The 16,179-nt window shown below is 42.7% G+C and overlaps 2 protein-coding genes across 6 annotated transcripts in view; both read right to left on the bottom strand.

Annotated features, from left to right (window-relative positions):
* Positions 1–7,982: 7,982 nt before the first annotated feature.
* LOC121531445 (ras association domain-containing protein 10) lies at positions 7,983–10,080 on the bottom strand. The gene has a single exon (XM_041836686.1). The coding sequence runs from the start codon at positions 9,775–9,777 to the stop codon at positions 8,392–8,394; it is 1,386 nt and encodes a 461-aa protein (XP_041692620.1). The 5' UTR covers positions 9,778–10,080; the 3' UTR covers positions 7,983–8,391.
* A 1,047-nt stretch (positions 10,081–11,127) lies between these two features.
* Positions 11,128–16,179, bottom strand: part of LOC121532338 (transcriptional enhancer factor TEF-1) — an 89,308-nt gene continuing 84,256 nt past the window's right edge. For all 5 annotated transcript variants that reach the window (XM_041838245.2, XM_041838247.2, XM_041838246.2 and 2 more), the window contains 3 exons: positions 14,388–14,528; positions 13,740–13,892; positions 11,128–13,662 (listed from right to left, as the gene is read on the bottom strand). In XM_041838245.2, coding sequence (XP_041694179.1) covers positions 13,549–13,662; positions 13,740–13,892; positions 14,388–14,528 — 408 coding nt within the window. In that variant the 3' untranslated portion in view covers positions 11,128–13,548. The remainder of the gene's footprint in view (positions 13,663–13,739; positions 13,893–14,387; positions 14,529–16,179) is intronic.

Below are 16,179 nucleotides of genomic sequence, written 5' to 3'. Positions count from 1 at the left end.
TGGTGTCAAAATGTTGCCCGTGCACACACAGCCCTAACCCTAGTGTAATGGGAAGTGGTGAGCAGGAAAGGGAAAGGTGCCGTCTGCTTCCTGGCATTCATCTGTTGGGATGAGCGGGACTTGAGTCAAAATGAACATCCGGCACTTCTGAACTGAACAGACACACACCGGTTATCCTCATCTGGAAAAACACAATTTTTGAAAATCGGTAACGTTTATCTCTAAACAAGAACATGAATTGGGTACAAATCAACTACTAAATGTTAATGTTTTTGAGCTAATAGCCATGTCATTATATGTGGAAATCCTGACAGATGCAAGACATGAACTTGTCATTTGTCATCTTCCTGCTGTTTCACCCTTCATAGAGAAGCTATGCTCTTGTTGATTTCCAATTGAATAATGTATGATGCCGTTGTGTCATTAACCTATCCAATAATTCATTAAAAGGAGTTCAAGACACTCATTTTGTTCCTTCTGACCTGCCCAGTATGTCCACACAGTAATGATGACCTACAGTAGCTTTCTCATCCACATAACAACTAATGAAAACATTGACTGGAGTTGTTGTACTATGAGGATTTTATATACAGTTATAGGATCTTAATTTGACCTATATTGTCACAGCAATATAATCCTACAGCACCAGGATTTGAATGTTTAGTCCATAATATTGCATGATCGGTGGTTAGGCTATTTGGCCGAAAGTAGGCTACATGAAAAGTGCAATACTGTTAATATAACAATGGGTTTTCAGTGGATTTATGTAAATCACAAAGCTCATCTGCATATCCTGAAGTGCAGGAAAATTCTCAGCACCAAAAGAGTGATCAAATTAAGATCCTACACCTGTACCACTAAATTTAAATGATGATGATCGTGAAGTGCAAAATGATAAACAAATAAATCGTCAACTGCTGGTTTTGATAATTAGCTCTTCTGGTTAGAAGCATTGTTATAAATCCTCATGGTGATGTCTTTGCACCATGCCTGTTAGGAGCTGTGTTGTTCAGAAGGTAACATTAGAGGGCCCTAATTTATGACTTGTATAATGGATGAGTGTTGTTGCGTAGCACTAACACAACTCCCTGTTCAGCGTAAGTGTCGTGACTGGCTCCTATGAGAACCTGTCCTTTACTTCCCTCCCCTACTGACAACTCCAACCTGTTCACACCAATGGCACTGATCGCTGCATGGGAATATTGGAAGGACTAGAGCATATGCCTGTTGGAAATGTCTCATAAAAGCAGGACTTACCTAATGGCTGGCCTACCAAACATTACCTTGTTTTGCCAATGTATAGTTGCATTATTGCAATGTACCATGTTTGATTTTTTTTCTAGTTCAGTGCACAAATATGTGGGAGTATGTTATGCCAGTTAAGGGAAGTGTACACACGTGTTACACACACACACAGGTATGTAGAAGGACACCGTGTCCTGTGCTGTGTGAGTCATTAAAAGGGGTTGCCACACACAGGCATGTTTGTCTTTGACAGGCCCGTGGAGCATGAGATCAAGGAAGCCTGCTGGATGTATTTACTCTGGTAAATGTTTAATCCAGCCAGCCTTTCCACACTAGCTGGACCCCTGTTTGTCTGCAGCTCTGTGTTTACCAGTCCCATGCAGTCGAAATCACAGCACAGCACCGTTACCGTCAAGGTTAGGTTACAGAAAGATGTTGGAGAGTCTGGGTTCACAGGCACTACCAGAGGAATGGTTGTGGTTGCATTCTGTGCTGTGCTAAACCATGCAAGTTAGTGTGATCTACACTGAGTATACAAAAAATGAAGAACAACTTCCTAAAATTGAGTTGCACCCCCCCTCCCCCCTCCAATGCTTCCCACAGTTGTGTCAAGTTTGCTGGATGTCCTTTGGGTGGTGGACCATTCTTGATACACACAGTGTTGAGCATGAAAAACCCAGCAGCGTTTCAGTTCTTGACACAAACCGGTGTGCCTGGCACCTACTACCGTACCCCATTCAAAGACACTTAAATATTTTGTCTTGCCCATTCACCTTCTGAATGGCACACACACACAATCCATGTCTCAATTGTCTCAAGGCTTAACAATCCTTCATTGAACTGTCTCCTCCCCTTCATCTACACTGATTTAAGTAGATTTAACAAGTGACATCAATAAGGGATCATAGCTTTCACCTGGATTCACCTGGTCTGTCATGGAAAGAGTTGGTGTTCTTAATGTTTTGTACACTCAGTGTATTCCCGTCTTTGTGTAGCTAAGTGATTATTGAAGTAAATTTATGTTTTGATGGATTATGACAATTTTTTTCAATGATGCTGTGACCTTCGCTCCAACGGGCACTTAATTTTTCTCTGCGTTATCATTGACATCAAAAACTTCTGCTATATCTGTGATCTGCTGTTTGTTTGTGTTTGAATCAAAGGGAACGTTTTATTTACATGGCATTTGCTGCCTTACTGGAACATGGCATTAATTGGTCCTATTGGACCTGGGGTTAGAACAACAACATTAAGCTGCTTTGGTTTCAAAACTAGGAGCAGGAGGAATTAACCCATCCCCCTTCCTATAAATCAATATGGCTGAGTGGCTCCTCGGGTTGAATGAGTTATGACAAGCACTGTGAGGGGACTGTGTCTGTGAGTTATGACAAGCACTGTGAGGGGACTGTGTCTGTGAGTTATGACAAGCACTGTGAGGGGACTGTGTCTGTGAGTTATGACAAGCACTGTGAGGGGACTGTGTCTGTGAGTTATGACAGGCCCTGTGAGGGGACTGTGTCTGTGAGTTATGACTGGCCCTATGAGGGGACTGTGTCTGTGATTTATGACAGGCCCTGTGAGGGGACTGTGTCTGTGAGTAATTACTCTCTGAGATGGCACCACACAGCCAGGCTGAGTTGTTGTCATCAAAGATTCACAAGGCCACACCCTAGTCTTCATGTTCCATGTTCATCCAGCTAGACTGACTGATGAACAGAACAGAGCAGACAGGCTCATCAAGTTTATTAGGCACTTAGCTTGGAGCTCTGACAGGACCTCTCTCTCTCTCTCTCTCTCTCTCTCTCTCTCTCTCTCTCTCTCTCTCTCTCTCTCTCTCTCTCTCTCTCTCTCACTCTTTCAGCACCACGTTCAGTAGGAAAACAATGTTAAATGTTGCTGATAGAAATGACATTAGTAGAGCCAACATGATTCCTTATTCTACATGTCAGAGAGGCATGTTCTACATAATATATTTATATCTGACGCTCCTCAATGTTGTGCCCTGCTGAACATGCCCCAGGTTTCGGTATGTCTACAGGGTCACCCCCTCCATCTGACAGGCCACTTGTGGAACAACTAGCTCCAGTGTAGAATAATCCCATACTAGCCTGTCTGGTCCATGGATCCTCCTCTTTAATGGTCTGGATGGGGGTGAGAGTGGTTGTCAGTTGGCACCTTGAGAAGTGTTATGTTCTGACTCACTCACTCACTCACTCACTCACTCACTCACTCGTGGTTTGGTTTTATTGCCCCCCACTCATCCAGATTGTTTCCCTGTTAGTAGTATTTCCTAAAGACAGCCACCAGATGAAGAGAGGGCTCATTAGATCCCATACGGATATATTAACTGCTGGACTCATTCCTGCAAACACATAATGAGCCTGCGTCATCTCATGTGAGTGGTTTTGTACCATGCATGTGTAGCATACATTTCAATATCACTAAAGTCTCTTAAATTTGACAATGTATAAATATCGATGATCTCTTTGGGGTGAATCCTAACCGACTGGCCAGATGTGCAGTAGTTTTTCACTTAGTCATTCATTGATGTCAATGGAAGACTAAATTAAAATTATACTTAAGTGGAAGTTACGATTGGCCCCTTAATGGTTTAGAGGGCTGGTCCTAATTCAGCTGGACATGGCGTAAGATTGATTCCGGCCTTACAGGCTGCTGCTTTTTAACTATATTTATAGATTTGCGGTCTCCCTTGGATACAGTTTATTACCTGGGTTTATGAATGATGAGGTTGATGACCCATGAGAACATCACCAGGGCAGGGTCCCATTCACTACTAAGCTGTCATTGCATGAGTGGAATGGGGGGGTTGAAGAGTGCAGGAAGTCTCTCTGAGGTCAGTCTTTTCCCCTTACAGTATGTCTGCATTATGCAACTCCATTATGATAACACCGGCCTGATAGCGTTATCATACAAACGCAACAGAAATGGTACAGGAAATCCCTGGCACAGATGGTTACGCCTAAGTTTTATTTAAAAAGTTTATAGTTAAGTCATCCTATTTAGGGTAAGGGTGTGGGCAGGTTGTTTTTAAAGTCAAGTGGGTATGATACAGTGTATGGATACGTTTGAGGTAAAAATGCTGGTTGAGGACAATGCAACAAGGTTGTGTTTCAGTGTTATCTGTGACTGTTGCCAGGGTGCTTAAACAGTTAAATCGCCTTATCTACCCAACACAGCTACACAGCATAAACACAGTTCCAGAGAGAAGAAGTAGCTGTGCCACACCAGGTGTTTCTCTCTGTTGGCTTCCCCTCCACACACACACACACACACACACACACACACACACCACTGACCAGATGTTCCTCTCTGGCGTCCAAACTAAACACACTGCCGCTCTATTTCATGCACATAGGAATTTATGCTCTTGTTTGTTTGTTTGACACATTTCCATTCAACCCTGCGGAATACAGCTTTATCTACCCCTATCCTCCCTCTCCCTGTCATCTGGTAGGATCAGAGCAGGTGCTGGGGTTAGAGAAAGACTGGGCCCAAAACCTCACTACTGTACCACTGATGTGTCTGTCTGTCTGTGTCTGTCCGTCCACATACTGTACACCTCTGTGGGATCAAGTTCAAACATATGGCCAAAATAATCTCAGTGGTATAGAGAACTAACAGAGCATTAGTGTGGCACTAAGCTGTTGGGGACTCGAATCCTCCGGATCTGAAACACACACATCCCTTCTCAGACAGTCCCAGTCCATCCCACACAGTAGCACATGAAGCCTGGCCCAGCCTTCATCCCTGACTTATGTAAACAGAGTGAGTGAGGCTAGGCAGCTGCTCTCTGGCCCTGCCGCCCCATGCCAAACACAGCCCAGTGAGCACACAGGGGGCACAACAACAACAACAACAACAACAACAACACAATGCCCAGACACAAAAGCAGACTGGGTTGCATAAACAGAAACTGCTTCTGCATGTCATGTTTCTCTCTCCTCAATGTATAGAACCTCAGTCAGGGTAGGGCAGAGCATAACCACTGCATTGACTTTGGGATGTTGTATGTCTCAGCTTTCCCAGGATCCATATACACTGCAGTTTCTATTACTTGTCCTGAAAAACCGATTAGATTAGAGCTCTCAAATGGTCGTCCTGACATAATCCATGCTGAGAACAACCGATCCATGAGGTTGATTGGCACAGCAAATTGTACTGTAACTGAATAGGGCATTGCCACCAGTAGGGCATGACCATCATGTTGCCAAGAAACCGAAGAGAAAGTGAGGATCGACTACATGGATGAATTAAACAGTCACTGGATCAGGTGACAGCTAGTCTGGCCAATTTGCAATGCATTTCCATCAGCAGACTGGCTTTAAACTTGTATTCTCTGAATATGAAAGGTTAGTAATGCATCAGCAACATTCTCAAGAGAGAGGTTTTGTTCATTGATAATGTCCTTTGATATTTCTAGAAGTTACCCTCTGGGAAATGCTCCATCTTGGCAGGTTTGAACCTGGCACTCAGAGGTGGATAGTGTCAAAAAAACAACAACAAAAATCTATAGGCCTAAACTGTGCCAACAGATACTGCCATCATATAGATCAAATGCAGTTGCAGTTGTAGGCTTCTAATGCACTGGCTTCTAACGCACTGGCTTCTATCCAACTTTTTGAACACCCACCTCAGAGTACAGTGAAAAGCTTGGCATCTAAGCAAATATAAGGAATTACAAACTTAATAGTAAAAATGTCTGGAAGTTCCTCGCTTGGTTAATAGTGAATAGTTTGGTCTGCTTTGCTGCTATAGTCTACCTGTAAAAGGCATCAATTTACAGTAATCATCTTTAATGCAGAAGTTCATGCTTTGCTCCTCCATATAGACTCCAATGAAATACAACTGATCATGACAATCACACACCACAAGACATGGCCCCTAAAGAATGCAAAACAACTTCTATCAACTTTTTACTTTCTCATGATGTGGGTCTAATCCTGATGCAAATAAAACTTGTGAGTGTCCTAGCCAACACTTAAATAATTTTTCCTACTCATGCAAGTACTAAATCAAACAGATCATAATATGTTGTAATACTTTATTTCCACAGTAACCTGTATGTTTATAGCTGAATGGTCATAGTGATGTTGGTCTTTGCAGTTCAATGCAGTCGTTGTTTTCCCTAGTTCTAATACTTGTGACACACAGAAACAGCAGAGCAAGCTATACAGTGAGGGAAAAAAGTATTTGATCCCCTGCTGATTTTGTACGTTTGCCCACTGACAAAGAAATTATCAGTCTATAATTTTAATGGTAGGTTTATTTGAACAATGAGCGACATAATAACAACAAAAAAATCCAGAAAAACGCATGTCAAAAATGTTATAAATTGATTTGCATTTGAATTAGGGAAATAAGTATTTGATCCCCTCTCAATCAGAAAGATTTCTGGCTCCCAGGTGTCTTTTATACAGGTAACGAGCTGAGATTAGGAGCACACTCTTAAAGGGAGTGCTCCTAATCTCAGCTTGTTACCTGTATAAAAGACACCTGTCCACAGAAGCAATCAATCAATCAGATTCCAAACTCTCCACCATGGCCAAGACCAAAGAGCTCTCCGAGGATGTCAGGGACAAGATTGTAGACCTACACAAGGCTGGAATGGGCTACAAGACCATCGCCAAGCAGCTTGGTGAGAAGGTGACAACAGTTGGTGCGATTATTTGCAAATGGAAGAAACACAAAATAACTGTCAATCTCCCTCGGCCTGGGGCTCCATGCAAGATCTCACCTCGTGGAGTTGCAATGATCATGAGAACGGTGAGGAATCAGCCCAGAACTACACAGGAGGATCTTGTCAATGATCTCAAGGCAGCTGGGACCATAGTCACCAAAAAAACAATTGGTAACACACTACGCCGTGAAGGACTGAAATCCTGCAGTGCCCGCAAGGTCCCCCTGCTCAAGAAAACACATATACAGGGCCGTCTGAAGTTTGCCAATGAACATCTGAATGATTCAGAGGAGAACTGGGTGAAAGTGTTGTGGTCAGATGAGACCAAAATGGAGCTCTTTGGCATCAACTCAACTCGCCGTGTTTGGAGGAGGAGGAATGCTGCCTATGACCCCAAGAACACCATCCCCACCGTCAAACATGGAGGTGGAAACATTATGCTTTGGGGGTGTTTTTCTGCTAAGGGGACAGGACAACTTCACCGCATCAAAGGGACGATGGACGGGGCCATGTACCGTCAAATCTTGGGTGAGAAACTCCTTCCCTCAGCCAGGGCATTGAAAATGGGTCGTGGATGGGTATTCCAGCATGACAATGACCCAAAACACACGGCCAAGACAACAAAGGAGTGGCTCAAGAAGAAGTACATTAAGGTCCTGGATTGGCCTAGCCAGTCTCCAGACCTTAATCCCATACAAAATCTGTGGAGGGAGCTGAAGGTTTGAGTTGCCAAACGTCAGCCTCGAAACCTTAATGACTTGGAGAAGATCTGCAAAGAGGAGTGGAACAAAATCCCTCCTGAGATGTGTGCAAACCTGGTGGCCAACTACAAGAAACATCTGACCTCTGATTGCCAATAAGGGTTTTGCCACCAAGTACTAAGTCATGTTTTTGCAGAGGGGTCAAATACTTATTTCCCTCATTAAAATGCAAATCAATTTATAACATTTTTGACATGCGTTTTTTTCTGGATTTTGTTGTTGTTATTCTGTCTCTCACTGTTCAAATAAACCTACCATTAAAATTATAGACTGATCATGTCTTTGTCAGTGGGCAAACGTACAAAATCAGCAGGGGATCAAATACTTTTTTCCCTCACTGTATCAACTTTCCATAACTTTTGTTAGGATTTCAGCACAATTGCCATATGATCTATTGCTTGTCTATACTATTTACATTTTAGTCATTTAGTAGACACTCTTATCCAGAGCCTTGCTCAAGGGCACATAGACAGATTTTTAACCTAGTCAGGTCAGGGGTTCGAACCACCTGCCTTTCAGTTACTAGCACAGATGCTCTTAACCGCTAGGCTACCTGCCGCCCTATAGATTTTAAGTGTCCATGCTGATGCCTTTTGGAGGAAAAGGAGAAACATATTGTTTAGTGTGGAGAATTCCACTGTCCCTGAGTTTGCATTGCATATTTTCAACAGTTCAATAAAGAGTTAGCTACACTAGTGATTCACAAACAGGTGTATTGTCAGAGTCCTGGCTATGCATGGAGCTCAGCCCCGTGTCTGAGTCCTCGTCGTTCATGTTGATGGTCTTGGAGAGACCTCTGGCCTGCTCCACCCACCCACTGCTCTTCTCCAAGGAAGGCAACATTTCAGTCTCAGTGACACCAGAGGGTTCTTTGTCATCCTCGGGTAACTTCTCCTTATTTAAATCGATAGAGTCCATTTTTGCGAGCAAATCCGTTAGTTCTTTTTCTTTTGCGTCCCACAGCTCCTGGCTTAAGTCCAAATCACCCGTTATAGCCTCTAAATCCGTGTTCAAACGAAGACCAATATATAAACTGGTATCCAGCTGTATTTTGATTCTCTCCTCCTCTAAAAGCAAGTCGTTCTCTGATAGACTGTCCACATCTGGCTCAGGAGCGGCGGCGGCTGGCAGTGGAGCCATTGCAGCCACGGGGATGTCCACAGACTCCCCAATACTGTCGCTGTCTTTGCCCGACAGCTCATCTTGCCGTCTTTTCATCCACCTTTGGTTCAGCTCCTCCTGAATCTCACCTGTGATGATGTCCATGAGAGCTTTGCGCTCTGTCAGCTCCTCCTGAAGTAGCAGGACCTCGTCGCACCTGAGCGCGTACTCCTCAAACTGTGCGATTGCCTCTGCTGAACACGGAACGTCCTCTGTTGGATCAGCCTTCGCGCTCGACTCCACCATGTATGTGTCCTGCACATAATTGATACCATGCCTCTTAATTCTGTCAAAGTGCACTTTTGCCTCATACCTCTCTATATCCCTATCTAATTCTTTGATCCTTTTGATCTGCTGGCGGATGGTGTGATCTTGCGATATAACCAAGTGCACCAACGTTTCCATTTTCTCCACTGAGGATGTGTCCTTAGGAACAGTCTCCTCTTTCTTTTTGTTAATTTTGTCCAACTTTCTAAAAGCTTTTCGAACAATCCTCCGCTGCTTTTCTTGCGAGAAAGCCATTGTGGTCTTGGCTGCTCCCTTGAATACGCACGGACTGTCTTTGCTCTGAACGACCCGCGCCTCGGCGCTCCTGGGTCCATTGTTCGGTAACGATGCCTCATTCTTCACCAACACAAACCTCACGTTTTCTTGCTCATCTCCCCAGGCGCTCCAGAGACGCAGGATTTTGGTTTTATTGGGTAAAATCCTCTCAAAGCCTCTCCATTTCTCCACTATGCAGTAAGACTGGGGGGTCCCGGATAGCATCACCGCTGACGCACCTTGCTGCAAGTTTTGGTCCTCCAGTAGAACTTTGACAACATCGGCGCAGGTGGTGCGCTTGGACAGCCCGGAGACCAGCTTCTCCTCCCGGCAGACCCATACTGATACCTTGCATTCTTCCTGCTCCATACTGGAAAAACCTCCAACCTAACTGCTGATTAAAGTTTCTGCTCCCCTTTCGACTCCTCGGTTTCACTTTTCAGTTGTAGAGAGAAAAGTGACACACACCTTCATTTGGAGCTGGCCTTATTCTCATGTAGGCATGTCATCATCATGAAGTAATAAGCGCAGTACTTCCCTCCAGTAGGACTATTCCCATGGCAGACTGAGTGAGGCACGCTGTGAAGTTGTTCTGCTGGGGGATCACATTATCCCCGCAGACTTCCGTTTTGGAACACTGTGCGCAGAGGAGGAACGGGCGTCCTTCCTTTCGGTCGGCATGCACTGCTGTGGGTACATTTCTATGCAAACACTAAAGTATACGCCCTCTGCTCGCAATGGGACTCTCTCCAGTCTCCGTTGATCACATGACACTACAACTCTACTCCAAACAGAAGTTTCTGAATGTAACATTACCTGCCCACTTTGTGCGCATTTTACGCATCAGTTTGCCTACTGTACTTTGGTCAAAACGACCATCATTCTCATGTGAAAGAAGAAAAAGTGAACACATTTTAAAGTGAGTGTGTATATACGTTATTAAATTAATTCAAGTGAAACTTTCAAATTAAACTATATAAATATGCTGATGTCTCAAGCTTATTCATTTACAAGGCCTTTTATTAGTTTATGTTGATGCACATAAAGAAAAGGGTCAGTCAGGGGCCCCATTACTTCACAGTTTGAAGACTTCTGATCTGGTATTCTATAGAAACAACAAAGCAAGCAAAATAAAATAAAAATATGAATGGAGCTGCTAAGAACGATAATTTACCTCTGCCCCGTATAACACCCCAACCAAACCACTTCCGCAAAGACATATGAACAAAAAAACTATATTTTCATAAAACAAGGATTTGTCTGTGATTATTGCAGAGGTCTTTAGTGCATGGGGATTGTTATCTTGACAGAATCACAGCTCCTCATTTGTCCCTGCCGGTGTAACCTCCTGTGACCCTGACAGTTGATGACAGGCCAAGTTTGTTGGTGAAACACTACATAAAACCCCAGGCTGGAGGTTATAATCATGTCAGGCAGGGTATTCTCCAACATCAACATAGCCAGGAAATGTATCCAAAGAGGATTGCCATATCCAGGCTGAAGAAAAAAAAAAATTGGAGTTACTATTCATTCTCATGTGAGTGAACAGGTCAAAAGTATCGCAGGTTGCTAAGTCCGATTCTTTTGGATAGAGCTCCCCCTGCTGTGCATTGGGAGTATTGTATCGTTCCAGCCATAGAGGTAATATTACAATAATTCATTTGAGAGCAATGCATTGACGTTTGTGAGAAATTAAATTGATTAATCATCATTCAGAAACAGAATTGACCATTTATTTTTAATTGGATATTATATGCATACCAAGTTTTCTAGAAAGCTATAAAATATCTAACATTTTAGAATTTGAAGAAAAAGTTACAAAGCAAAGACCAGACCCTGTGCAGTAACAACACATGTATTGTCAGTTTCTCTTTCCATGTTCTCGTCTCTTTATACAAATCACCTTTAACAATTCTCTGCACACAATGTTCTGAAGATGCCATCCAAACTTGAGAAAAATTAAAGCCAATTTTTTTAAATAGATAAGACAAGAAAGTACCAGTACCTATAGACAAAGAACACACAACCCAGATCTTAGCTGCTGATGTTAGTCAAAAATACTCCTTGTGTCCATTTTAAATTAACAATATTTTCCAAAGACTTATCGTGTGAACTCTATATTCCTGGTTGACAGGACAGACATACTGGGAGCCCAGCAGTGAAACCAACAGGCTTGGCTCTGGTTCAACTGGAGTCATCACAAAAGCATTGTAAAGTATAGCCTACATAGAGCACATTCAAACAGAAACTACTGTAATGGTGGTCTGTGTTGTTCACACCATAATCTAGTCCCAATTATTAATAAGTTAAAACACAGGTCAAAGGTCTTCTAAACGTGACATGAACCCTGCCTGATTCCATTGTCTTCAGCAACACTAACATACAAGTATACTGCATTATGTTTTATGGACTGTAATGTTATTGTGTGCATATGGTATGATAACACAGTTGATCTACTGTGACAGTGATATGAAATAAACCTTCGCAGAGAGATCTTGTGACCCATAACTATTGAAAACACTGAACATGCATCTAAGGGTACAATCTTTTCCCAAATAGTCTAATTCTTGTGGTAATGAATACAGTTCTACAGAGAAACACATTGGAAAAGGCATTCTGGTGATCTCGTCCGCCATTTCTTAAACTTTTTGGTTTTGCTTCTTTTAAACCTTTTCTAAGCTGTAAAGTCATGACCAAAGGCACTTTATAATATAGTGCAGGGGACAAATGCACATCTGACATGTCTCCAGATTTTTGGTTTTTGATAGACAAGGCAAAGTTATTACTGCTATTACGCATGGAACTTGTTTATTGTAATAATCAATGTATAACTTACCATAATTATTTTGTAAAACAAGGTGAAATGTGTACATGTAAAACTGACAGTTGTATCTTTAATGACCGACATGATTCATCACAAATGTCATGCATTTCGATCCAAGCAAAGTTGTTTGCAGTACATTTGTTGTTGTAATATCGCAAACAGACGTGGCAGTTCCACCATTAACGAGTCCAGCTTTAAGGCGCCCGGAAGTGTAGGCCACAGATTGATGGGCAAAATAAGGCTGAATAGCGTCCAGAACCAAGAAAACCCAAAGATTATTGTATGGGAGTGTTTTGACTAATGTGTTCCTCAGTCACTGAGCAGTAAAGTTTCAGTCACTAAAAAGAGAGGGTTTATTCAACAAGTTAACTCTACCCCGCATAACCATACAGCGGAACTAAGTGCTTTGGGATGGGTAACTATGGTAGTACAGTGCTTTCATTTTCAATATGTGTATTCTTTGCTTCATTGTCATACGGGGTAACACCTTAGCAGCTTAGAGAAAAGATAACTTAGGAGGAATCTCTGGTCTCTGCCATGCATTGTCTTGCTGTAGTATCATCAGTGCTTTTTCTCTTTAGTTGGGCACAGGGGATCTGATGCAGAGAGCTGTGCTGCAAAGTGGTACCTGAATTTGCTTATCTTATTTATAGTTTCAGTGTCCCTGGAATTGTAACCGTAACCTGTCTTCATCATACAGTAGTTTAGCATTTGCTATGTTATCCAAAATGTACAAAATGTAAAACCTTTTTTCTTTGGAAAATGTTTGTGTGATAGTAATGTTCACACAATTACATGTATGTAGTAACTGTTTGTATAGTTTTTATATTTATCTAATTAAGAAAGGCTATTATAATCTGTAATTGGTTCATTTTGGTGATGACTACAGTATAAAATGCAGAAAACGGATAGCTTCCAAATGTAATCCACAGAACATCTTCCTATGTTACGCAATGCCCCTTCATATGTACACCACAGGTATGACCTAGTCTGGAAAAATGACACGACACAACTGTACATTGACAGCTGCACTCATACAAATAATGATAGTATCCATTAGAAACTTGACCCCAATGTAACCCAAGGACATTGTGTAGAGGCACAGCCACTTTCCATAAAGTTGTCAGTCTTTCTGAAGGCATGATTCACTGGGCGGTTGCCTCATGTCTTTCCCACAACCAGCCAATCACAACAGTGATTTATCTCTGTCAATACTCAGGATTCGTCCTTCAATGTCTTCCCTCCATCCTTCATAAGCTGTCCTTCAGGTAGATCGGTGATAGTTTGTCCCAGCATGTTTCCACTGAGTCAGTCTCTTATTCTTTGACTAGCCGGTAGATGTGATGTTGAGCTCCGTGTTCGCTGTTCGACACCTCAAACACACAAGCCATGCACAGCAGCGTCTCCTGTGTTTCTCTGTTGGTCATCACCTGAAACAAAAGAGAAATGCAGTGTGACACACACACAAGTATACAAACTGACTGATGACTGAACAGGATATCCTTACCAATAGGATGGTGAAGTTCTCTAGGACACTGTTCATCATGTACTTCTCAGGCAGGTGTTTGAGTTTGTGGATAAAGTTGATCATGTATTCACACATGGGGGAGCGGCTTATCCTGTAGACAAAGCGTCCATTCTCGAAGCAGGCATATTCAGTCTGAGGGGGAGAGAGAGAGAGATCACTGAGTACAGCTCTTCACAAGAAAACAAATAAGTGGAGGGAACAATGTCCACCATGATCAAATAGGAGGTAACACACAGCAATTGTGAGAAACACAAATATAAAAGTAGGTAAGGATTGTGAGTCATTTATGTGGTTTTATAGTTGCGTCCCCACCAAGCACACAGTGGTGTGTGTGACTAAGACCTGGATTCACTCCGTATTTCGGAAGATACACGTTCAAATTTGCTGACTTATGCAGCGTTTACCCGCGAACGCGGAACATTCCCTTTAAATTTCAATCGAAGCTATAACGCGGATCTTCAGCTTTACAGCGTGATTTAAACTTTTAGGCAATGTTCCCGCTTTAGCATAGACTGCATTCAGGGTAAACGCTGCATATGTCGTCTCAATCAGAAACTACCTTAACATTTCTATCGCGGAATCCGTAACGCTTCAGCTTTCCAGATTGAATAGAGCCCTAGGACTCACCTCCACCTTCTCAACCACCTGCTTGCCGAAGGAGCACACCTTGGTGGAGCAGGTGATGGTCATGTTCTCAGAGCTCTCATACTGGCTGCTCACACCGTAGAAGGCCCCAGAGTCTTCCTGGATGTTACAGTTCAGGTCAGCCTGCATCAGGACAACACAACAGCACATGAAGAGGATCAACTAGATAGTCAAACAAATGTTGACCAACACCAGCTAAAGTAAAACACATGATGAAAATGTTTAAATAAATTGATTTTCTTTAAGAGAACTAATATAACTTATATATACAGTGGGGGAAAAAAGTATTTAGTCAGCCACCAATTGTGCAAGTTCTCCCACTTAAAAAGATGAGAGAGGCCTGTAATTTTCATCATAGGTACACGTCAACTATGACAGACAAAATGAGAAAAAAAATCCAGAAAATCACATTGTAGGATTTTTTATGAATTTATTTGCAAATTATGGTGGAAAATAAGTATTTGGTCACCTACAAACAAGCAAGATTTCTGGCTCTCACAGACCTGTAACTTCTTCTTTAAGAGGCTCCTCTGTCCTCCACTCGTTACCTGTATTAATGGCACCTGTTTGAACTTGTTATCAGTATAAAAGACACCTGCCCACAACCTCAAACAGTCACACTCCAAACTCCACTATGGCCAAGACCAAAGAGCTGTCAAAGGACACCAGAAACAAAATTGTAGACCTGCACCAGGCTGGGAAGACTGAATCTGCAATAGGTAAGCAGCTTGGTTTGAAGAAATCAACTGTGGGAGCAATTATTAGGAAATGGAAGACATACAAGACCACTGATAATCTCCCTCGATCTGGGGCTCCACGCAAGATCTCACCCCGTGGGGTCAAAATGATCACAAGAACGGTGAGCAAAAATCCCAGAACCACACGGGGGGACCTAGTGAATGACCTGCAGAGAGCTGGGACCAAAGTAACAAAGCCTACCATCAGTAACACACTACGCCGCCAGGGACTCAAATCCTGCAGTGCCAGACGTGTCCCCCTGCTTAAGCCAGTACATGTCCAGGCCCGTCTGAAGTTTGCTAGAGTGCATTTGGATGATCCAGAAGGGGATTGGGAGAATGTCATATGGTCAGATGAAACCAAAATAGAACTTTTTGGTAAAAACTCAACTCGTCGTGTTTGGAGGACAAAGAATGCTGAGTTGCATCCAAAGAACACCATACCTACTGTGAAGCATGGGGGTGGAAACATCATGCTTTGGGGCTGTTTTTCTGCAAAGGGACCAGGACGACTGATCCGTGTAAAGGAAAGAATGAATGGGGCCATGTATCGTGAGATTTTGAGTGAAAACCTCCTTCCATCAGAAAGGGCATTGAAGATGAAACGTGGCTGGGTCTTTCAGCATGACAATGATCCCAAACACACCGCCCGGGCAACGAAGGAGTGGCTTCGTAAGAAGCATTTCAAGGTCCTGGAGTGGCCTAGCCAGTCTCCAGATCTCAACCCCATAGAAAATCTTTGGAGGGAGTTGAAAGTCCGTGTTGCCCAGCGACAGCCCCAAAACATCACTGCTCTAGAGGAGATCTGCATGGAGGAATGGGCCAAAATACCAGCAACAGTGTGTGAAAACCTTGTGAAGACTTACAGAAAACGTTTGACCTGTGTCATTGCCAACAAAGGGTATATAACAAAGTATTGAGAAACTTTTGTTATTGACCAAATACTTATTTTCCACCATAATTTGCAAATAAAATCATAAAAATTCCTACAATGTGATTTTCAGGATTTTTTTCTCTCAATTTGTCTGTCATAGTTG

Source organism: Coregonus clupeaformis, chromosome 6 (genome assembly GCF_020615455.1).
Source record: "Coregonus clupeaformis isolate EN_2021a chromosome 6, ASM2061545v1, whole genome shotgun sequence".
NCBI lineage: Eukaryota > Metazoa > Chordata > Actinopteri > Salmoniformes > Salmonidae > Coregonus > Coregonus clupeaformis.
This window is presented reverse-complemented; position numbering and strand designations above follow the sequence as displayed.

Coding starts and splice junctions, on each gene's coding strand:
- LOC121531445 (XM_041836686.1), bottom strand. CDS start 9,777: ATGGAGCAGGAAGAATGCAAGGTATCAGTATGGGTCTGCCGGGAGGAG.